Source organism: Moschus berezovskii, chromosome 17 (assembly GCF_049115385.1).
Source record: "Moschus berezovskii isolate FMDL1 chromosome 17, NW_MosBer_1.0, whole genome shotgun sequence".
NCBI lineage: Eukaryota > Metazoa > Chordata > Mammalia > Artiodactyla > Moschidae > Moschus > Moschus berezovskii.
This window is the reverse complement of record NC_142476.1, coordinates 8,612,724-8,636,893: the sequence shown is the minus strand read 5'-3', so window position 1 is coordinate 8,636,893 and position 24,170 is coordinate 8,612,724. Positions and strand designations below refer to the sequence as shown.

Below are 24,170 nucleotides of genomic sequence, written 5' to 3'. Positions count from 1 at the left end.
CTTGATGAAAGTGAAAGAGGAGAGTGAAAAAGATGGCTTACAGCTCAGCATTCAGAAAACAAAGATCATGGCATCTGGTCCCATCACTTCATGGGAAATAGATGGGGAAACTGTGGAAACAGTGTCAGACTTCATTTTTTTGGGCTCTGAAATCACTAAAGATGCTGATTGCAGCCATGAAATTAAAGATGCTTACTCCTTGGAAGGAAAGTTATGAGCAACCTAGATAGCATATTAAAAAGCAGAGACATTACTTTGCCAACCAAGATCCGTCTAGTCAAGGCTATGGTTTTTCCCGTGGTCATGTATGGATGTGAGAGTTGGACAGTGAAGAAAGCTGAGCGCCGAAGAATTGTTGCTTTTGAACTGTGGTGTTGGAGAAGACTTGAGAATCTCTTGGACTGCTAGGAGATCCAACCAGTCCATTCTAGAGGAGATCAGTCCTGGGTGTTCATTGGAAGGACTGATGCTGAAGCTGAAACTCCAATACTTTGGCCACCTCATGCAAAGAGTTGACTCATTGGAAAAGACTCTGATGCTGGAAGGGATTGGGGGCAGGAGGAGAAGGGGACGACAGAGAATGAGATGGCTGGATGGCATCACCGACTTGATGGACATGAGTTTGAGTGAACTCCGGGAGTTGGTGATGGACAAGGAGGCCTGGCGTGCTGCGATTCATAGGGTCGCAAAGAGTCGGACACGACTGAATGACTGAACCGAGCTGAACTTTTATATTTCTCAATTATGTAAGAAACACTTTTTTTGGTACTACCAAAGATATCAGTTCAGTTCAGTTGCTCAGTCGTGTCTGACTCTTTGCGACCCAATGACTAGAGCACAACAGGCCTCCCTGTCCATCACTAACTCCTAGAGTTTACTCTAACTCATCTCCATTGAGTCAGTGATGCCATCCAACCATCTCATCCTCTGCCGTCCCCTTCTCCTTCTGCCCTCAATCTTTCCCAGAATCAGGGTCTTTTCCAATGAGTCAGCTCTTCACACCAGGTGGCCAAAGTATTGGAGTTTCACCTTCAACATCAGTCCTTCCAATGAACACCCAGGGTGTTAGGATGGACTGGTTGGACCTCCTTGCAGTCCAAGGACCTTCCAAGAGTCTTCTCCAACACCACAGTTCAAAAGCATCAATTCTTCGTTGCTCAGCTTTCTTCACAGTGCAACTCTCACATCCATACATGACCACTGGAAAAACCATAGCCTTGACTAGACGGACCTTTGTTGGCAAAGTAATGTCTCTGCTTTTCAATATACTGTCTGGACTGGTCATAACTTTCCTTCCAAGGAGTAAGTGTCTTTTAATTTCATGGCCGCAGTCACCATCTACAGTGACTTTGGAGCCCCCCCAAATAAAGTCAGCCACTGTTTCCACTGTTTCCCCATCTATTTGCCATGAAGTGATGGGACTGGATGCCATGATCTTAGTTTTCTGAATGTTGAGCTGTAAGCCAACTTTTTCACTCTCCTCTTTCACTTTCATCCACAGGCTCTTTAGTCCTTCTTCACTTTCTGCCATAAGGGTGGTGTCATCTGCATATCTGAGGTTATTGATGTTTCTCCCAGCAATCTTGATTCCAGTTTGTGCTTCTTACAGACCAGCGTTTCTCATGATGTACTCTGCATATAAGTTAAATAAGCAGGGTGACAATATACAACCTTGACGTACACCTTTTCCTATTTGGAACCAGTCTATGGTTCCATGTCCAGTTCTAACTGTTGCTTCCTGACCTGCATACAGGTTTCTCAATAGGCAGGTCAGGTGGTCTGGTATTCTCATCTCTTGAAGAATTTTCCACAGTTTGCTGTGATCCACACAAAGTCTATGGCATAGTCAATAAAGCAGAAATAGATGTTTTTATGGAACTCTCTTCCTTTTTCAATGATCCAGCGGATGTTAGCTGTTTGATCTCTGATTCTTCTGCCTTTTCTAAATCCAGCCTGAACATCTGGAAGTTCACTATTCACCTATTGCTGAAGCCTGACTTGGAGAATTTTGGGCATTACTTTGCTAGTGTGTGAGATGAGTGCAATTGTGCAGTAGTTTGAGCATTCTTTGGTGTTTCCTTTCTTTGGGATTGGAATGAAACTGACCTTTTCCATTCCTGTGGCCACTGCTGAGTTTTCCAAATTTGCTGGCTATTCAGTGTAGCACTTTCACAGCATCATCTTTTAGGATTTAAAATAGCTCAACTAGAATTCCATCACCTCCACTAGCTTTTTTCATAGTGATGCTTCCTAAGGCACACTTGACTTCCCATTCCAGGATGTCTGGCTCTAGGTGAGTGATCACTCCTCGTGATTATCTTGGTCGTGAAGATCTTTTTTATACAGTTCTTCTGTGTCTTCTTGCCACCTCTTCTTAATATCTTCTGCTTCTGTTAGGTCCCTACCATTTCTGTCCTTTATTGCGCCCATCTTTGCATGAAACGTTCCCTTGGTATCTCTAACTTTCTTTAGAAGGAAATGGCAACCTACTCCAGTGTTCTTGCCTGGAGAATCCCAGGGACGGGGGAGCCTGGTGGGCTGCTGTCTGTGGGGTCGCACAGAGTCAGACACGACTGAAGCGACTGAGCAGCAGTAGCAGCAGTCTTTCCCATTCTATTATTTTCCTCTATTTCTTTGCACTGATCAGTGAAGAAGGCTTTCTTTCTTTCTTTTTTTTTTTTATGTTTCAATCCATTCTCCCAAATTATCCCACCCCTGCCCTCTCCCACAGAGTCCAAAAGACTGCTCCACACATCCAAGTCTCTGCTGTTGTCTCGTATTCAGGGTTATCATTATCCTCTTGCTATATTCCATATATATGTGTTAATATACTGTTTTGGTGTTTTTGTTTCTGGCTTACTTCACTTTGTATAATAGGCTCCAGTTTCGTCTACCTCATTAGAACTAATTCAAATGTATTCTTTTTAATCGCCGAGTAGTACTCCATTGTGTAAATGTACCACAGCTTTCTTATCCATTTGTCTGCAGATTGACATCTAGGTTGCTTCCATGTCCTGGCTATTATAAACAGTGCTGCAATGAAAATTGGAGTACATGTGTCTCTTTCAATTCTGGTTTCCTCAGTGTGTATGCCCAGGAGTGGGATTGCTGGGTCATATGGCAGTTCTATTTCCAGTTTTTTAAGGAATCTCCACACTGTTCTCCATAGTGGCTGTACTAGTTTGCATTCCCACCAACAGTGTAAGAGGGTTCCCTTTTCTCCACACCCTCTCCAGCATTTATTGCTTGTAGACTTTTGGATAGCAGCCATTCTGACTGGTGTGAAATGGTACCGCATTGTGGTTTTAATTTGCATTTCTCTAATTATGAGTGATGTTGAGCATCTTTTCATGTGCTTGTTAGCCATCTGTATGTCTTCTTTGGAGAAATGTCTGCTTAGTTCTTTAGCCCATTTTTTGATTGGGTCATTTATTTTTCTGGAATTGAGCTGCAGGTGTTGCTTGTATATTTTGGAGATTAATCCTTTATCAGTTGCTTCATTTGCTATTATTGTCTCCCATTCTGAAGGCTGTCTTTTCACCTTGCTTATAGTTTCCTTTGCTGTGCAGAAGCTTTTAATTTTAATTAGGTCTCATTTGTTTATTTTTGCTTTTATTTCCAATATTCTGGGAGGTGGGTCATGGAGGATCCTGCTGTGATTTATGTTGGAGAGTGTTTTGCCTATGTTCTCCTCTAGGAGTTTTATAGTTTCTGGTCTTACATTTAGATCTTTAATCCATTTTGAGTTTATTTTTGTGTATGGTGTTAGGGAGTGTTCTAGTTTTATTCTTTTACAAGTGGTTGACCACTTTTCCCAGCACCACTTGTTAAAAGAGATTGTCTTTTCTCCATTGAATATTCTTGCCTCCTTTGTCAAAGATAAGGTGTCCATAGGTGCATGGATTTATCTCTGGGCTTTCTATTTTGTTCCATTGATCTATATTTCTGTCTTTATGCCAGTACCATACTGTCTTGAAGACTGAAGACTTTCTTATCTCTCCTTGATATTCTTTGGAACTCTACGTTTAGATGGGAATATCTTTCCTTTTCTCCTTTGCTTTTGGCTTCTCTTCTTTTTAACGCTATTTGTAAGGCCACCTCAGACAGCCATTTTGCTTTTTTGCATTTCTGTTTCTTGGAAATGGTCTTGATCCCTGTCTCCTGTACAATGTCATTAACCTCCTTCCATAGTTCGTCAGGTACTATGTCTATCAGATCTAAATCCTTAAATCTTCTTCTCACTTCCACTGTTTAATCATAAGGCATTTGATTTAAGTCATACCCAAATGGTCTCATGGTTTTCCCTACCATTTGGCAATAAGTTCATGATCTGTGCCATGGTCAATCCCGTTCTTGTTTTTGCTGACTGTATAGAGCTTATTTATTTTTGGCTGCAAAATATATAATCATCTGATTTCAGTGTTGGCCATGTGGTGATGTCCATGTTTAGAGCCTTCTCTTGTGTTGTTGGAAGAGGGTGTTTGCTATGACCAGTGCGTTCTCTTGGCAAAACTCTGTTAGCCTTTTCCCTGCTTCATTGTGCACTCCAAGGCCAAATTTGCCTGTTACTCCAGGTGTTTCTTGACTTCCTACTTTTTCTTTCCAGTCCCCTATAATGAAAAGGCCATCTTTTTTGGGTGTTAGTTTTAGAAGGTCTTGTAGGTCTTCATAGAACCGTTCAGCTTCAACTTCTTCACCATTACTGGTCGGGACATAGACTTGGATTACTGTGATATTGAATGGTTTGCCTTGGAAATGAACAGAGATCATTCTGTCATTTTTGAGGTTGCATCTTAGTACTGCATTTTGGACCCTTTTGTTGACTATGATGACTGCTCCATTTTTTCTAAGGGATTCCTGCCCACAGTAGTAAATATAATATTCATCTGAGTTAAATTCACCCATTCCAGTCCATTTTAGTTTGCTGATTCCTAGCATGTTGACTTTCACTCTTGCCATCTCCTGTTTGACCACTTCCAATTTGCCTTGGGACATGGACCTAACATTCCAGCTTCCTATGCAATATTGCTCTTTATAGGATCGGACCTTGCTTCTATCACCAGTCACATCCACAGCTGGGTGTTGCTTGTGCTTTGACTCCATCCCTTCATTCTTTCTGGAGTTATTTCTCTACTGATCTTCAGTAGCATATTGGGTACCTGCTGACCTGGGGAGTTCGTCTTTCAGTGTCCTATCTTTTTGCCTTTCCATACTGTTCATGGAAAATATATACACTTTCATTAAAAATGAAAGTGAAAATATATACACTTTCATTACAAAATTCAAGGTAGTAATGTTTTTTGCTTACTCCCACAGGAAAGAATCAGAGATAAGCTTACTACTATTATTGATTTTCTTTGTTTTTACTTAGTAGAATTTATTTCTGGCTAACTGTTATATCAAATAAACACATCTTTAAAAAAGTAATCTTGCTGTTGGTTTTATATATATATGTATGTGTGTGTATCAAATTTATATATACTCATTTTTTCATGATAAAGTTTTAAAGTTTTCCAATTTCATTAGAGGAAGTTATGTTTATTTTTTCAGTTGTTAAGTGTTTCCCAGTGACAGAACCAGAGAATGGGAAAATTTTCAGTGGTGCCCTGGAACCAGACCAAGAATATACCTATGGACAAGTGGTACAGTTTGAGTGTAATTCAGGCTACATGCTGGATGGACCCAAACAAATACATTGCTCAGCAGGTGGTGTTTGGAGTGCAGAAACACCTAAATGTGTAGGTAAGATAAACTTACTCACTTATTGTTGGTTTGATTAATTGCAGGAGTTTAGTTTTTTTCGTGAAAATATGCCTTTCAAAACACTGTTACAATTGCTAGGATTTATTCAGCACTTACTATTTTACAATAGGTGATCTAAACTGTTTACAAGTGTCATCTATTTAACCTTCCAGATGACCATGTGATTTATGTACTGTGTTCATCTCTGTTTCATAATTGAGGAAATCATGGCCCAAAGAAATTAAATTACATGTCCAAAATGATCATGGTGTATATGGTAGGGGGAAGATTCAAACCTAGGTTATATGCCACCAAAGTCCATTCTCATAACCATAATTAAAGTGTAATTGACTCATGACTAAAGTAAAATCTTAAGCATTTCTGCTACAAGTTTTAATATTAAAACTCCAAAAGGTCATTTTATATTTGAAAAACTAAACATTCAATGTTTATCTCTACTGATGTATTGTGATGGCATTCTGTCTTTGAATAACACTTCTAAAAGTGGCCCTGTTTTATACTTGCACTGGAAGTTTAGTATAAATATTGCTGATCTGAATTGAATCCAGTAAATAAATTTTTGTCTTTTAAAAAAAGTTCTATAGTAACCTGTAAGCCAGCATTTCTTCAGTCGTAATACTGCTGACCTTGGCCTCATGACCAATATGATGATTTTGTTGTTGTTCAGTTGCTCAGTAGTGTCCAACTCTTTGCAACCCCATGAATTGCAATGTACCAGGCTTCCCTGTCCTTCACTATCTCCCAGAGTTTGCTCAAACACATGACCATTGAGTCAGTGATGCCATCCAATCATCTCATCCTCTGTTGCCCACTTTTCCTCCTGCCCTAAATTTTCCCCGGCATCAGAGGTTTTTCCCAATGAGTCAGGTCTTTGCATCAGGTGGCCAAAGTATTGGAGCGTTAGCATTGGCATCAGTCCTTCCAATGAATACTCAGGACTGATTCCCTTTAGGATTGACTGGTTTGATTTCCTTGCAGTCCAAGGGACTCTCAAGAGTCTTCTAACACCACAGTTTGAAAGCATCAGTTCTTTGGCACTCAGCCTTCTTTATGTACTCTCACATCTGTACATGACTAGTGGAAAACATCATAACTTTGGCTATACAGACCTTTTTTGGCAAAGTGATGATTCTGCTTTTTAATATACTGCATAGGTTTGTCATAGCTTTTCTTCCAAGGAGCAAAACCCTTTTAATTTCATGGCTGAAGTCACCCTATGCAGTGATTTTGGAGCCCAAGAAAATGAAATCTGACAGTTTCCACCTTTTCCCCATCTATTTGCTATGAAGTGATAGGACTGGATGCCATGATCTTCATTGCTTGAATTCTGAGTTTTAAGCCAACTTTTTCACTCTCCTCTCACTTTCATCAAGAGGCTCTTTAGTTCCTCTTCACTTTCTGCCATTATAGTGATATCATCTATGTATCTGAGGTTGTTGATATTTCTCCCAGCTATCTTGATTCCAGCTTGTGTTTCATCCAGCCCAACATTTTGCATGATGTACTCTGCATGTAAGTTAAATTAGCAGGGTGACAGTATACAGCCTTGACATACTCCTTTCTCAATTTTGAACCAGTCAGTTGTTCCATGTCCAGTTCTAACTGTTGCTTCTTTTCCTGCATACTGGTTTCCCAGGAGGCAGGTAAATGGTCAGGCATTCCAAACTCTTGAAAAATTTTCCACAGTTTGTTGTGATCCACACAGGAACACATGTACACCTGGGGAAGATTCATGTCAATGTATGGCAAAACCAATACAATAATGTAAAGTAATTAGCCTCCAATTAAAATAAATAAATTAATAAAAAAATAAAAAATTAAAAAATAAATTGAATGGTTAAAAAAAAGGCTTTAGAATAGTCAATGAAGCAGAAATAGATGTTTTTTTCTGGAATTCCCTTTATTTTTCTATGATCCAACAGATGTTGGTGATGTGATCTCTGGTTTCTCTGCTTTTTCTAAATCCAGCTGTACATCTGGAAGTTCTTGGTTCACATATTATTGAAACTTAGCTTGAAGGGTTTTCAGTATTACCTTGCTAACATGTGAATGAGTACAATTGTGTGATAGCTTGAACATTCTTTGGCATTGCCCTTCTTTGGGATTAGAATGAAAGCTGAACTTTTCTGGTCCTGTGCCACTGCTGAGTTTTCCAAAGTTGCTGGCATATTGAGTGCAGCACTTCAACAGCATTATCTTTTAGGATTTGAAATAGTTCAGCTGGAATTCCATCACCTCCATTAGTTTTGTTTGTAGCAAGGCTTCCTAAGGCCCGCTTGACTTCATACTCCAGGATGTCTGACTATAGGTGAATGACCACACAATTGTAATTATCTAGGTCATTGAGATCTTTTTTGTACAATTCTTCTGTGTATTCTTGCCACCTCTTCTTAATCTCTTCTGCTTCTGTTAGGTCCTTCCTGTTTTTCTTCTTTATTGTGCCTATCTTTGTGTGAAATATTCCCTTGAGAACCTCATGATGATTTTGGCTTTTGTCGTAATGTATTATGTCTAATTTATTTAAAATTACCATAACTTTTTTTTTTTTTTACCAATATTTGTTTGGGAAAAATTTCTAACATATTTTTTGACGTTATCTAATATCCCCAAATTATTTACATTTTCTTCTTCTAGTCTGTCCTACAGTGAGACGCAAAGAGAAGTGTTCCTCTTCTTAGAAAGTCCTTTTTACAAAATTATTTCGAGTTAATAAAGACGAACATATTTATAAGCAGTGTAGCAGTTACATATGCTCTAGAGATCATGTTGTGGGAGTTGTGATTTAGTTGCTGAGTTGTGTCTGACTCTTGCAACCCCATGGACTGTAGCCCGTAGGCTCCTCTGTCCATGGGATTTCCAGGCAAGAATAATGGAGTGGGTTGATGTTCTCTTCTCAGGGAATCTTTCTGACCCAGGATCCAACTTGGGTCTCCTGCATTGCAGGCAGGTTCTTTACCAACTGAGCCTACAGGGAAGCTCTAGAGGATCGTGGGTGGGGTTTATTTTTTGCATAAGTTTCTGTGGTTAGTGAAATCTTTCAGAAATACTGATGCAAAACATGTCTTAAAGGAAGAATGAGAATCTTTAGATGAATTGAGGCAGGGAAAAGCAAACCAGTCAGATGGAGAGGAAGGGGCAGTGGCCTTGAAGCCTCTTTGAATGTGAAACCCCTTGTTCCCATTGTTCTCAGGGGCCTTAACGTAGGATGCAGGCAGAGAAGAAGTCAGTGATGGAGTGAAAATGGGCAGTCCGAGGTTCTGAGGGGCAGCACACACCATGCTGAAGGATTAGGCTTTTATGCAGACTGGTTTGGGAATCAATGCAGCATTTTAAATGGAATAGTGAAGAAATAGGAAAAATATCATTAAGTTGCAAACAGGAAAGAAAATATTGAGATGAAGGGAGAATAGAATCTGGGAAATTAGTCACTGTTGCTGGAATCCCAGGGGAAAATGTTTGAGAGAAGACAGTGTGAAAGATGATGGCCAGCTTTTGTTTTTTTGGTTTTTTTTGACAGAAACTTGAAGGGAAGGCAATCACAAGAACTGGTTAGTTGGTTTTTGGAGATGTAATACAACAAGTTAAATTACTTTCTTTGATAAAGTATTTTGTTAATAATTACTCTATTATCAGTAACAAAAAATATATATAATTTTTACAGGTCATTCGCTGAAATTATATATCACATATGACCTATTATTTTAAAATATGGTATTTTAATCACACAGCAGAACTACATGAGTTCATGTAAATTGAATGTAATATCTGTGATACAATTCCTTCATATTAAAAAAAAAGAGTTCCATAGTTATTTCTATGTAAATTATTTTCATGAGAATGTTTTCCCTCAAAAAACACATATATTCTTCTTGATTATATTGATTTGTACTTTCCCATTATATGCAAGTGCTAGAACACTTATTAAGTGCCTCAGCAGTGCAACTGGAAACGTTATGTGGTATAAGAATATTGAATGATATGAGAAAAGTTCATTATGTATTGCTAATTATTATTTTTTTAAAAGCAAGTTTAAATGGTTTGGAATTTAGATCACATATTGTTTCCACTTTTGATTATGTTTGAAAAATTTTATAAAAAGCTTTTAAAAAATGATTTATGTAGAAGAGGCCTATGCACTGTCATATGGAGTGAAGTAAGTCAGAAAGAAAATCAAGTATTGTGTATTAACACATATATGTAGAATCTGAAAAAATCAGTAGAGATGGTCTCATTTACAAAGCTGAAACAGAGACACAGATGTGTAATTTCCCACAGCTCTAGAAATTGATGTTCAGATTCATTCAAAATACTATAATATATAAAATGCTTAAGTTACAGCAAGTATCATCTTTATATAACATTAATCTAAAATAAAGCAAAATATATAGAAAACCAGGATATATATGAATAGGCCTGTTTCACATAAATCACAATGAAGCTACTTCGGTATTCAGTTTTATGTATATAGCTGATGAAGTTACTGGCCATTATTTATTTCAAGAAGACTAATTTATCCCCCAACTAAATAAATCAGCAACAAGATTTAAAACAGAATTTAAATTTCTTCCAAAATGAATGTTAAGAACAACTGATAAATTATTCATCAAGCATTCAAGTCAAAACAGGACTTTGTTTGGTAGCTTAATTTACTTAATGGAATGGAAACAAAAGTTGTATCTTTATATAATTTATGTCTGGGACACAGTACTTTAACATATAATGGACATTTTGGAATTTAATCCCTTTTGTTTAGAAATTTTCTGCAGACCACCAGTCATTTTAAATGGACAAACTGTACTTCCGAAGGCAACTTATAAGGCAAATGAACGAGTTCAATATAGATGTGCACCCGGTTTTGAATACAGTGAGAGAGGAGATACAGTATGCACTAAATTTGGATGGACTCCAGCTCCTGCTTGTAAAGGTAATTTATATTTCTTCTATATCTTTTGCTATATATTTTACCAGTTGCTTTAACTCATATACTCCTTACCATTAAGCAGTTTATTTTTTCTGACAATGGAGTATTAATGTTTATTTGTTGTTGTTTAGTTCCTAAATCATGTCTGACTCCTTTGAGATCCCATGGACTGTAGCCCACCAGGCTCCTCTGTCCTTGGGATTTCCCAGGCAACAATACTGATGTGGGTTGGCACTCCCTTCTCCAGGGGATTGTCCTGACCCAGGGACTGAACCTCCATCTCCTCCATTGGATTCTTTACCACTGAGCCACCTGGAAAGCATGACTTAAAAAAAAAAAAAAGATTATTTCAAATTGATCCTTGTTGTGTACTAGCAAAGCTGATAAAAATGACTGAGTAGAACTATGTCAGGGGTAGCACACTATTGTTGGGTAGCACACTGTTGTGGTTCAGTCATGAAGTTGTGTCTGACTCTTTGCAACCCCATAAACGGCAGCATGCCAGGTTTCCCTGTCCTTCACTATCTCTCAGAGTTTGCTCCGACTCACGTCTATTGAGTTAGTGACACCATTCAACCATCTCATCCTCTGTTGTCCCCTTCACCTCCTGCCTTCAATCTTTCCCAGCATCAGGGTCTTTTCCAGTGAGTCAGCTCTTTGTGTCAGATGGCCAAATCATTGGAGCTTCAGCTTCAGTCCTTGCAGTGAATATTCAGGGTTGATTTCCTTTAGGATTGGCTGGTTTGATCTCCTTGCTACCCAAGGGACTCTGAAAAGTCTTCTCCAGCACCACAGTTTGAAAGCATCAGTTCTTTGGTGCTCAGCCTTCTTTATGGTCCAACTCTCTTATCCATACATGACTACCGAAAAAACCATAGCTTTGACTAGACAGACCTCTGTTGGCAAAGTAATGTCTCTGGTTTTTAATATGCTGTCTAGGTTTGTCATAACTTTTCTTCAAAGAAGTAAGAGTCTTTTAATTTCATGGTTGCAGTCACCATCTGCAGTGATTTGGAGCTCAAGAAAATAAAATTTGCCACTGCTTCCAGTTTTTCCCCCCTATTTGCCATGAAATGATGAGACCGATTGCCATGATCTTAGTTTTTTGAATGTTGAATTTTAAGCCAGAGTTTTCACTCTCCTCTTTCACTTTCATCAAGAGGCTCTTTAGTTCCTCTTCACTTTCTGCTATTAGGGTGCTATCGTCTGCATATCTGAGGTTGTTGATATTCTCCTGGCAGTTTTGATGCCAGCTTGTGATTCATCCAGTCCAGCAATTCACATGATGTATTCTTTATAGAAGTTAAAGAAGCAAGGTGACAATATACAGCCTTGACGTACTCCTTTCTCAAATTTGAACCAGTTTGTTGTCCCATGTCTGGTTCACACCATAGCCCCAGGTCAAATCCAGCCTGTCCCTTTTTTGTAAACTAAGACTTACTGGAACAGAGACATGCCCATTTCTTATATGTATTGTCTATGGCTACTTCTGCCCTACAATGGTGGAGCTCAGTATTTACAACAGACACCTTTCACCTGAATCTTTATATTAAAGAGAAGTTTTGAAAACTGGATTAGGTTATTTTACTACAATAAGAATAATATATTCCAAAATCTTAGTGGCTTAAAAAACTAAAGTTTATTTTCTATGCATGCTCACTTCCAACCTTCATTGGAACTTGCATCTCCTATGTCTCCTGCATTGGCAGGTGGATTCCTTACCACTTGTGCCAACTGGGAAGCCCATTGTATTAGATATATAGTCTTAATTAACACATTTCCCAGAAAACACAGGTCAGGAGGGACCCTCCTCATTATTTTAATTGTCAGAATCAGGGAATGGAGATGGGACCTTCCATGTTCTTCTTTAATCACTGCAGCTGTGGGAAAGAGAACATGAAAACTCAATGACTTTTTCAACTCCCTCCCTAAAGGAAAACATTACTTCCACATTAATTTCATTGCCCTATGCAACCCCTCTATTTAAGTCTACTTCAAAAGAACTGGGTGTGCTATTGCACCAAATGCCTGGAGGGAGGGGAATATTTGCCAACAGTACTTGTGAGAAATACAGAAGCCGAGAAACTTGCAGAAAGTGGAAAGAATAGCTGAAGTGATACATCATGAATTCTTTGCCAGAAGTGGAATATCATGAAGTGTGTGTTGACTGTGGAGAAAGAGGGTTCAAGAGTAGCAAGGGTACAGATACATCAGACAAGAAACACAGTGAAGGAAAATGTAAGTGATACAGCAGTAGGACATGAGGCTGTGCTCATTTTACTGACTTTTGTGCTGTACTAAGAACAACTCTTGAGAGATCCAACCAGTCCATTCTAAGGGAGATCGATCCTGGGTGTTCATTGGAGGGACTGATGCTAAAGCTGAAACTGCAATACTTTGGCCATCTCATGCGATGAGTTGACTCACTGGAAAAGACTCTGATGCTGGGAAAGGTTGGGGGCGGGAGGAGAAGGGGACGACAGAGAATGAGATGGCTGGATGGCATCACCGACTCTGTGGACATGAGTTTGAGTGAACTCCAGGAGTTAGTGATGGATAGGGAGGCCTGGCGTGCTGTGATTCATGGGGTCACGGAGAGTCGGACACGACTGAGCGACTGAACTGAACTGAACTGAAGAACAAATTAATAACATCCACTTCTATATTTTTATATAATTGATTATTTTAAGGGATGTGATTTCTATATTGTCAACATACCTTTGTTTTTTTCAGAAATAATATGTGATCCTCCTCATATTCCAAATGGTGTGTACAGACCTGAATTAAGCAAATACAGAGGTCAAGATACAATCACTTATGAGTGTAAAAAGGGTTTTATTCCTGAGATCCATGGAACTGTTGCAACATGTACCAGAGATGGCTGGACACCTGCTCCAAGATGTACCTGTATGTTTCATTCATATCTTGACCTTCTTCTTAATTGTGAAATTTCTTTCCCTTTAACACACAACAATGGGGCACAATGCCAAAGTATTGTGCAAATCCAAGTATCTGCCCTACTGTGTATGCTAATTCGGAGCTTTTAGAGGCATTATTTGCTTCTTGAAGTAGGCAGTTCTAATAAGGAATAAAATCATTTTTGTAAACTAAAAACTCTACATTTTTGCCACTCAAAATATGGCTGTGTTTTTGAATATATAAATCTCTAATAACCTATTCCACTATTCTTGGCTGGAGAATCCCATGGACAGAGAAGCTTGGCAGGATATAGTCCACAGGTGGTCACAAAGAACTAGACACGACTGAAGCAACTTAGCATGCAAAATAATTATAATACTGGATCTAAGCCATTAAGTAAAAATAACATCACATAACACCTATTGTATTAGATGCCTGCGTGCATGAATGATAAGTTGCTCAGTCATGTCTGACCCTTAGCCCACCAGGCTTCGTTGTTCATGGGATTTTCCAGGCAAGAATGCTGGAGTGCCCTCTTCCTGGTGTTCTTCTCAGCCCAGGGATTGAAACTTGCATGTACTATGTCTTCTTCATTGGCAGGTGGCTTCCTTACCACTTGTGCCCACTGGAAAGCCATTGTATTTGATGCATAGTCCAAATTTCCCAGAAAACGTATTGGCTTAGGACAGCACCCCTCCATATTCTTAGAGCTCCTGTGGGTCAGGAATGAGGAAGGGGCTTCACTGTCTGGTTCTGAATCACTATGCATGGGTAGCAGTCAGGGAATTGACCTGGGTCACTGTCACCTGGAGGCTCAGCTGGGCTGGAGGCTTTGCTTCCAAGTTGGCTCACTCTCCTGGCTTTGCAGGGAGGCCCTCAGTAGCTGACCAGCTGGGCATCTCTGCAGGTCACTTGAGAGACAGCTAGCTTTCCTCAGGGGCAGTGACCCCAGAGAGGGAGGAGGCAAGCCTCCACACCAGGTATGACTTGGTCACACACTATCACATCAATCATGTGTATTCTTTAGAAATGGTCACTAAGTCCTGCACACTCAGTGGTGAGGACTTGGGTTCTAATGTTTGAAGAGAGGAGTGTGGAAGGCATTTTGGACTTTCCTAAAACCATCACATATAGAAAAACGTCAGGTCAACTGAACAGAGTATTTTCTGCGGATGCCTCCTTTACTCCTCAACTTCTTTGCTGCCTCTAAAACAATCCTCCTCTTTTTAACAGTACACTGTAAAATTTCAGCATACGTAAGCCGGTTAAGGAAAACTGTAATGATATAAAACAGTTCTATGACCTTAATGGTAATTCCAAGCATACATTTAAAATGAATTTTCAAAGCATAAGTTCCTTTAAAATGAAGGTATTAGCAGTATGAAACAGATTTTAATCTGCATAAGAATTTTTAAAAAAATATTTAATCCTGTTTAAGATGGATTTATGAAAATGGTGCTGTGTGCTGTCCCTCATTCGTGTACAACTCTTTGTGATCCTTTGGACTATAGCCTACCAGAATCCTCTGCCTGTGGAATTCTCCAGGCAAGAATACTGGAGTGGGTTGCCACTTCCTTCTCCAGGGGAATCTTTCTGACCCACAGATGAAACCTACATCTCCTGTGTCTCCTGCATTGCAGGTGGATTCTTCACCACTGAGCCATAGGGAAGCCCTTTGAAACTGGTAGATCAACCCAATTCTAGTTATATCACAACACGGTTATCCCACAAGGGACCTTGTGAAGTTCTTGAGGACAACATGAAGAAACTATTTAAATAGTTTATCAGTATTCATAATTTCATTAAATGAGCTGATTATCAGATGCAGGACTCTGTTCTCAGGCCTGTTCCTTTCCTCTTTGTATCATCAGCTAATTTAATGGTGCAAAGGAGATGCATCTGGAATGATACAGAGATGCTGAAAGTGAACCTATATTAGGACAGATTCATCACTCAGAACGACTCCCATGTGTGAGGTTGGACCTAATATCAAAAAACTTAGAACTTAAATTTAAAAATTATAAGATCCTGGGCCTGGATCTTTGGAGTAAGTTGCGGAAGTACAGAAAGAATAGAAACACTGTTAAGACTTAGTGAATATTTTCCTCAATTTTAAGATCACTCTGAGTCATCATTATGATGGCACAGCCAAAGCTACTGAGACATGAACTTTTGTTGGTAGGAGTCTAAGAGGAGAATGAGGCTGGTCTGTGTCCTGACAAAGTCAATGCCATTCCAACTATAGTGGACTCTTATATGTGCTTCAATAAATGATCTGGTTAGAGAGATAAAGACAGGTTCTTATGTGACCAAATGAAAGAGAAGACGAGGAAAATGCCTCAGTCCAGTGACAGTAATGATGCTTACTTTTAATTATGCCCTCTTTGTGTACCTTTTGGAAGTGAGTCTCAGTGGATTATTTTACTGTGTTCATATTCTATGATGCATCAAAATGATAACTGTAGTAAGTCTGAAATCAGATCATCAGAACTCAAATCTCTCCTCTACAATGTAATGACAAAGTTAATTGAGTTCTTTTCACTTGGTTCTTGCAAATACAAAGACTCAAACTTGCCCAACATAGAATTATTGAAAGATACACATATCTTAACATTCATGATGAAATTTGTAAAATTCAAGGATAAAGAGAAAATATTCTAATCTCCAAAAAGTAGTGAGAAGAAACATAGACTGTTACTTAAGAGGAATCAAACTGTGTAAGCATTTCAAACTTAAAAATGTAGAGAAGCTTAAAAAAAGTGGGGGAAATTTGTCAGTAATGAGAGATGCAGACTAGGCCATGAGAGGGTATAACTGACAAGCCTTTGTTAAAGAAATGGATTAAGATATGCAAAGATTCAAATTTTATAATTCACATAGCAAGCATATACATGAAAATTACTCAATATATGCTAATAACAATAAAATGTAATTACGTTATACCTCATTTAAAGTCTTTGTAAGAAATATTGAAAAATACATCATTCTCCAATTAAAATTAGACCATAATGACAAGGGTTTCCCTTCATCTTAACCATTTGGATATTAAGAATTATTCATTATTCATTTCTCTGATTAGACAAGCAAGGGAAAAGATATATTAATGTCCAGTTTGATGGATAAATAAGAATGTTACTCTGTGTGATTTGATCATTGAAAAATTGTTGTGGTTCTCTATATATATCACATATTTCCAATAAACAGAAAAGTAAACTGATGAATGATAATTGTAAAAAATCTGTTTTCTTCCTACATTGACTTGGTCTGAGAATACATGTCAGGATTCTGGTTTCTGATGAGAATGGAAAAGAAAGAAAAAGAAAGCAGATGAGCCACAAGATAAAATCTGTACTTTCATCTCTTGATTAAGATGCTAATTTAGTCAACCAAGGTTGGGACTTCTGTACTTAAGGAGAATTCATTTAATAGTCTGTATAGTTTCCTACCAAGCAAATCCACACACAAATTTTACATAATATGACCCACAAGACATAATTTGATCTTCATTAGCAAGGACTTCCTTACATACTTCAATCATCTGAAGTTTCTATAACTTTTCTTTTCCTAGAAACCATGATGCAGTGAGTATAATTAACTGAACAAGAATATAATTCGTAGATGAAACATTAATTTAAATTTGATTGTATACTGAGGTAAAACATTATTTCTACTTTTTTTATTCCAAGGGAAACCTTGTAATTATCCAGTAATAAAACATGGATGGCTATATTATTCATACAGAGGATACTTTCCAGCACGTGTGAATCAACAGTTTGTCTATTACTGTGATCAGAATTTTGTGCCTCCTTCACGACGTTCCTGGGATCACCTGACTTGCACAGCAGAAGGATGGTCTCCAGAAGAACCATGCCTCAGTAAGTAAAACTCTTTAAGTTTATATGCCTAAATCTTTGAAAGAGTGAAGAGACAAAAGTATATAAGTGAGCACAATTAAGGTTTGTGTAACAACACTAAGGCAAAGGGATGAGCTCTATGAGAAAAATTCCAATAGACCTTCCCTTTACTAGAGACACTTCATGTAAATCCTGTGAGAGATACAGAGGCTTTACAAGAATATCTGCATCATTTATACATATTTTAATCATAAAACTAAAGACAAAAAATATGGAACGTTATATATTTCATTTCTCACCAACGTGGTAGTAGCTTCCATTTTTGTTACATGTTATATTTGAATACTAATGCATTCTTATGTAAATTCTATAAGGTTAATCTTTAATGTACTATTTTACCAAATTTATGTTGTATTTCTTTCATATTATTTTTATGATCCTAAGGACAATGTATCTTCAATTATTTGGAAAATGGACATACCCCACGTCGTGAAGAAAAATATTTACAGGGTGAAACTGTAAGAGTTCGCTGCTATGAAGGCTACAGTCTTCAAAATAATCAGAATACACTGACCTGCACAGAGAATGGCTGGTCTCCTCTTCCCAGATGCATCCGTGTCAGTGAGTAAACTGGGCTGAGATCCCAGTGTGTTCATAATTTTCTAAGACTCAGCTGTATTATCCACTGCAAAATGTTTATATCAACCTCTTTTTTTGCCAAAGGACCTATTTAATTTTATTGTTTACAAGTGTCTATGAGTGTACTTATAGACTTCTTGATAAGTATATAACAAAATACATGTACCTATTGATAGACATTAATCAAGAAAATAGGAAAAGATCCACAAAGAAGAAACCTGTAATAACAGAGCGAGGTCAGAAAGATGGCAGGAGTCTCAGTCTCTCCTGATATAAACGCAGACTTTGACCATCATTTATGGATAAGAGTATCTTTGTGGGGTTCCAGGAGCCTAGCAGAGACACGACAGCATGCTGCTAGAGCACAAAGATACAAGACCGGACGTATCACTGAGGGTTAGAGCAGTAGTCTCATTTTGCCCCTGAAGTGGCACTGCTTAGTGCCAAGACAGACCCCTCAGCACAGGATTTTACCTGTGAGGAAAATAAGAGTGTGTGAAAAAGGGCGGCGTCCTCATCTTCCAGCATACTTTCTCTCTCCTTATCCAGGACACTGGGGTCACATGCATGGCTGGGGGGTGGAGAGAGGACAGGAGCACAGCCTCCAGGGCTAGAATTTTTCAAGGGACATGGGTCCTCCTTACCACGTGGAGACCCCACCAGGGAGCCCCAAATCATTGCAGACACCGTGCTTGTGGTCCTGTGCATCCCTGGGCCCCTCATCTCATCCACATCCATCTCCCCAGGGCCAGCTCCCTGTGTAGGTCCCCATGGTGGCATCTAAACCTTTGCAGATGGCCTGTGGGACATCTAGAAGCCAACCTGTCCCTGTGGGTCTGTGAGAAAGCACACGAATGTGAGCATTTGGCATTGCCCCAGGGAAGCAGCCAGGAAACTGTTGGCACAGAGACTGTCTTTGCTGTGTTGATAAAGCATACGAGCTTCAGAATTCTCTCCTAGGAGGAACTGAGTGCATGGGACAGGTGTATCTTTAAAAAAGTTCTGCAAAAATCTCAAAGTCCCTATCAGTGTGACAGTGTACTTTCCTCCCCAAGTCAGTCTGTAAAGACTGGAGGGTGTGACTGCTTCTTTAAATGCAAACACAGCAGCGTGAGAGTTCAAGGGACACAGACATCAAAGGACTAAAACATTAACAGAGAAACACAATAGTTTTTCAGTTAAGGTCACAAATAACGGATATGGACGATCTGTCTGATAAGTAATTCTAAGTAATTGCTTAAGAATTTCATTGAGATAGAAGAAAATAGTGGAGAAGGAAATGGCCACCCATTCCAGTATTCTTGCCTGGGAAATCCCATGGACAGAGGAGCCTGAAGGGCTACAATCCATTGAGTCTCAGAGAGTCAGACACAACTGTAGTGACTTAGCATGCAACATGCAATCCTTTATATTTAGAGTCATTATTGATAGATAAGGATGTATTAGTATTATCTTTTTTTGTTTTACAGGATGTTTTTATAGTTTCCTAATTCTTTCCTTCCTCTGATGGCTTGCCTCTTTGAATTCATGATTTTTGTTATAGTAGTATTGGAGAAGGAAATGGCAACCCACTCCAGTATTCTTTGCATTTAATAAACTTTTCTTTACCATTTGTGAATCTAGTATGGATTCTTGCTTTGTTTACCATGACATTTACGTAAAACACCTTACAGAGAGAGCAGTGCATTTTATGCTGATAATATATGAACATCAACCTCATATTAAATCTCCTTCCTTTTACCCTTTTCCATTTTATCTTTTTGATGTCATGATTTACCTCTTTTTACAGTGTGTACTTCATGGGGTCGCGGAGAGTTGGACTTGACTGAGCGACTGAACTAAACTGAACTGAACTGTGTGTACTTAATTAAAAAATAATTGCAGCTGTAGTAATTTTTATATTCTTGTACTTCAACTCTTAAATAGTTGTGTGTAACATTCCATATAAAGTACTGCAGTGTTCTGAATGTGAATGTGCACTTGAATTTACCAATGTACTAGGTATTTTCATGGGATGAATTAGCATTCTTTTACTTCAGCTTCAATAATTCCTTTTAGTGTTTCAGTAAGGAAGTTCTGTGTGCCTGCTCAGTCACCTCAGCTGAGTCTGACTCTTTGCGACCCTGTGGGTGGTAGCCTGCCAGGCTCCTTTGTCCATGAGTTTCTACAGGCAAGAGTACTGGAGTGGGTTGCCATGCCCTCCTCAAGGAAGGTCTAGTTGTGTTCTATTTCCTCAGTATTTGTTGGTTTGGTGAAATCTTTATACTCTTTTCTGAATGATATTTTCAAATATTCTTCTTTGGCAGTTTTTTCTTTCACCACTTGGAATATATCATCCCACTTTCTCCTGGCCTAGTAGGTTTCTGCTGAGAGATTTGCTAAGATCCAAATGAAGTCTCCTTAGTAAATTTCAAGGGGTTTTTTTTATTGGCTTGTTGGTTTTACTTCATGCTGCTTGAAGTCTTATCTATTTTTCTTTGATTTTTGCAACTTCATTTTAAATGTGTGTTGTAGAGGATTTTTTAAGTTGATTTGGTTTGGTCACCTATAATCTTGCTGAACTTAGATATTCAAATATCATCCTTGATTTGGGAAGTTTTCAGACATTACTCATTAAATATGTTTCTGCCTCATCTCCTTTTCTCCTCATGGAACTTCAATAATTTGCAAATCAGTTCTGTTGACAATGTAGCATAGATCATGTAGCCTTTCTTTGCTCTTTTTCATTCTTTTGTTTTTAAAAAATGTTTTAATTTTGTTTTGAATCTCCCTTGACAGGATAACCTTGATATGTCACCTATCTCACATATTCTTCTGCCTTTTTGACTCTGTGATTTATGCTCTTTAATGAATTTTTTCATTTCATCCTTGGAACCTTCAGCACCAGAGTTTCTGTTTTTTTTATGATTTGTACATTTTTATTAAACTGCTTGTTTTGTCCATTGTTTATTGTTTTCTTGCTTTTGTTCAAGTATCTTACTGTATTTTTTGTAGCACACTGAGTTATTTAAAATAGCTATTTTGAATTCTTCACTGGATAAATCACACGTTGCCAATCTTTGGATGTGAATACTGAAGATTTTTATACTTTGTTGCTATCCTGATACTTTGAATTCATGTTCCTTGAAGTTTTGTGGTGCTGTTTCTCTAATTAAAGTACCAGTCTCCTTTGGGTGAGAGACAATTTCCTTCAACCCTGCTAGAGACTCCGCAGCTCTCTCAGATCTTCTATAGTGGCACCTGCTGACACTTCTCATCCCTGGTTTGTCAGAATTTCTGTGCTTTATGTCTTGTCTAGATACATTAGTGCACCAGAAATGGTACTGACAGCCTGTCCTTTGTTTCCCCCAAAAGTGCACTACGTCTTTTTTATTTTTTTACTTTAAAAAATTTTTATTTTAAATGGAGGCTAATTACTTTACAATATTGTAGTGGTTTTGCCATACATTGACATGAATCCACCCCCGGTGTACATGTGTTCCTCATCCCATCCCTCAGGGTCATCACAGTGCACCAGCCCCGAGCACCCTGTCTCATGCATTGAACCTGGACCGGTGATCTGCTTCACATATGATAATATACATGTTTCAATGCTACTAATCTTGTGTTCTGAGCCACAGATTTAAGCCAAATTTCTGTGCAAGTTCCCTGGTGGTCTGCCAAAAGTTGCTCTTCCCTCTGAGTCAGTTGTAAGCACAGGGATATGGCCACAGGGTAGAAGGGTGTGTGAATGAAGCAGACAGAGTTCCTCCTGTTAAAACCTGAACTTTCACAGAAGGACTTACCTCCATGCATGATTTTCTAAGATAGGTTTTTCAGGGCTCCTGGAGTGCAGCTGAGAGGGAATTGAGGTAGTTCATGAGCCACTGCAGGCATCACAGACAAAGATCTGTCTGCCTTTTACCTCATGCATGCATGAGTGAGCATCCTCCTGGGGTCCCTTGGCATGTGGAATTTCGGGGGTGGATGGTTGTTTATATTTATCTATTTTTATTGAAGGGCAATGCTTTACAGTATTATGTTGTGTTCTACCAAACATCAACATGAATAAGCCATAGATTTACTCATGTCCCCTCCAACATGAACATCCCTCCCAGCTCCCTGCCCATCCCAACTTTCTAGGTTGTTACTGAGATCTGATTTGAGTTCCCTGAGTCATACAGCAAATTCCCATTGATTGTATATTTTACATATGGTCGTGTAAGTTTCCATGCTAACCCTCTCCATACATCCCACCCTCTACTTCCTCCCTGGTAGCCATGTCCATAACTCTGTTCTCAGCATCTGTGTTTCTATTACTGCTGTGCAAATAGGTTTATCAATACAATATTTCTAGATTCCATATATGTGTGTTAGTATATGATATTTGCTTTTCTCTTTCTGACTTACTTCACTCTGTATATTAGGCTCTATGTTCATCCACCTCTTTAGGACTGAGTAATATTCCATTGTATATATGTAGCACAGCTTCTTTGTCTATTCATCAGTCAGTGGACAGCTATGTTGCTTCCATGTCCTAGCTGTTGTAAATGGAGCTACAGTGAACATTGTGGTACATGTGTCTTTTTCAATTTTGGTTTCCTCAGGCTATAAACCTAGGAGTGGGGTTGGTTGACCATATAGTGCTTTTATTCCTCGTTTTGTAAGGACTCTCCATACTGTTATTCATAGTGGCTGTATCAATTTACATTCCCACCAACATTGCAAGAAGGTTCCCTTTTCTCCACACCCTCTCCAGCATTTACTCTTTGTAGACTTTTTGGTGATGGTCATTCTGACTGGTGTGAAGTGATATCTCATTGTAGCTTTGACTTGCATTTCTCTAATAATGAGTGAGAACAGATGACACCGAACCACATCCTGGGGTCACTGCAGCTTCTCCTCATCCAGATGACAACACAAGAGAAGACTCTTCACATGGACATCACCAGATGGTCAACACCGAAATCAGATTTATTATATTTTTTGCAGCCAAAGATGGAGAAGCTATATACAGTCAGCAAAAACAAGACTGGGAGCTGACTGTGGCTCAGATCATGAACTCCTTATTGCCAAATTCTGACTTAAATAGAAGAAAGTAGGGAAAACCACTAGACCATTCAGATATGACCTAAATCAAATCCCTTATGATTATGCCTGGAAGTGAGACACAGATTTAAGGGACTAGATCTGATAGACAGAGTGCCTGATAAACTATGGATGGAGGTTTGTGACGTTGTACAGGAGACAGGGACCAAGACCATCCCCATGGAAAAGAAATGCAAAAAAGCAAAATGGCTGTCTGAGGAGGCCTTACAAATAGCTGTGAAAAGAAGAGAAGCAAAAAACAAAGGAGAAAAGGAAAGATATAAGCATCTGAATGCAGAGTTTCAAAGAATAGCAAGGAAAGATAAGAAAGCCTTCCTCAGCAATCAATGCAAATAAACAGAGGAAAACAACAGAATAGGAAAGACTAGAGATCTCGTCATGAAAATTAGAGTTAGCAAGGGAACATTTCATGCAAAGATGGGCTCGATAAAGGACAGAAATGGTATGGACCTAAGAGAAGCAAAAGAGGTGGCAAAAATACACAGAAGAATTGTACAAAAAAGATCTTCAAGACCCAGATAATCATGATGGTGTGCTCACTCACCTAGAGCCAGAAATCCTGGAATGTGAAGTCAAGTGGGCCTTAGAAAGCATCACTACGAACAAAGCTAGAGGAGGTGAAGGAATTCCAATTGAGCTCTTTAAGATCCTGAAAGATGATGCTGTGAAAGTGCTGCACTCAATATGCCAGCAAATTTGGAAAACTCAGCAGTGGTCACAGGGCTGGAAAAGTTCAGTTTTCATTCCAATCCCAAAGAAAGGCAATGCCAAAGAATGCTCAAACTACCGCACAATTGCACTCATCTCACACGCTAGTAAAGTCATGCTTAAAATTCTCCAAGCCAGGCTTCAGCAATTCCAGATGTTCAAGCAGGTTTTAGAAGAGGCAGAGGAACCAGAGATCAAATTGCCAATATCCACTGGATCATCAAAAAAGCAAGAGAGTTCCAGAAAAACATCTATTTCTGCTTTATTGACTATGCCAA

The 24,170-nt window shown here is 38.8% G+C and overlaps 1 protein-coding gene across 2 annotated transcripts in view; it reads left to right on the top strand.

Annotated features, from left to right (window-relative positions):
- CFH (complement factor H) overlaps window positions 1-24,170 on the top strand; it is a 146,662-nt gene that overhangs the window by 29,255 nt on the left and 93,237 nt on the right. For both annotated transcript variants that reach the window (XM_055419936.2, XM_055419935.2), the window contains exons 5-9: window positions 5,551-5,742; window positions 10,517-10,687; window positions 13,418-13,591; window positions 17,290-17,478; window positions 17,902-18,078. In XM_055419936.2, coding sequence (XP_055275911.1) covers window positions 5,551-5,742; window positions 10,517-10,687; window positions 13,418-13,591; window positions 17,290-17,478; window positions 17,902-18,078 — 903 coding nt within the window. The remainder of the gene's footprint in view (window positions 1-5,550; window positions 5,743-10,516; window positions 10,688-13,417; window positions 13,592-17,289; window positions 17,479-17,901; window positions 18,079-24,170) is intronic.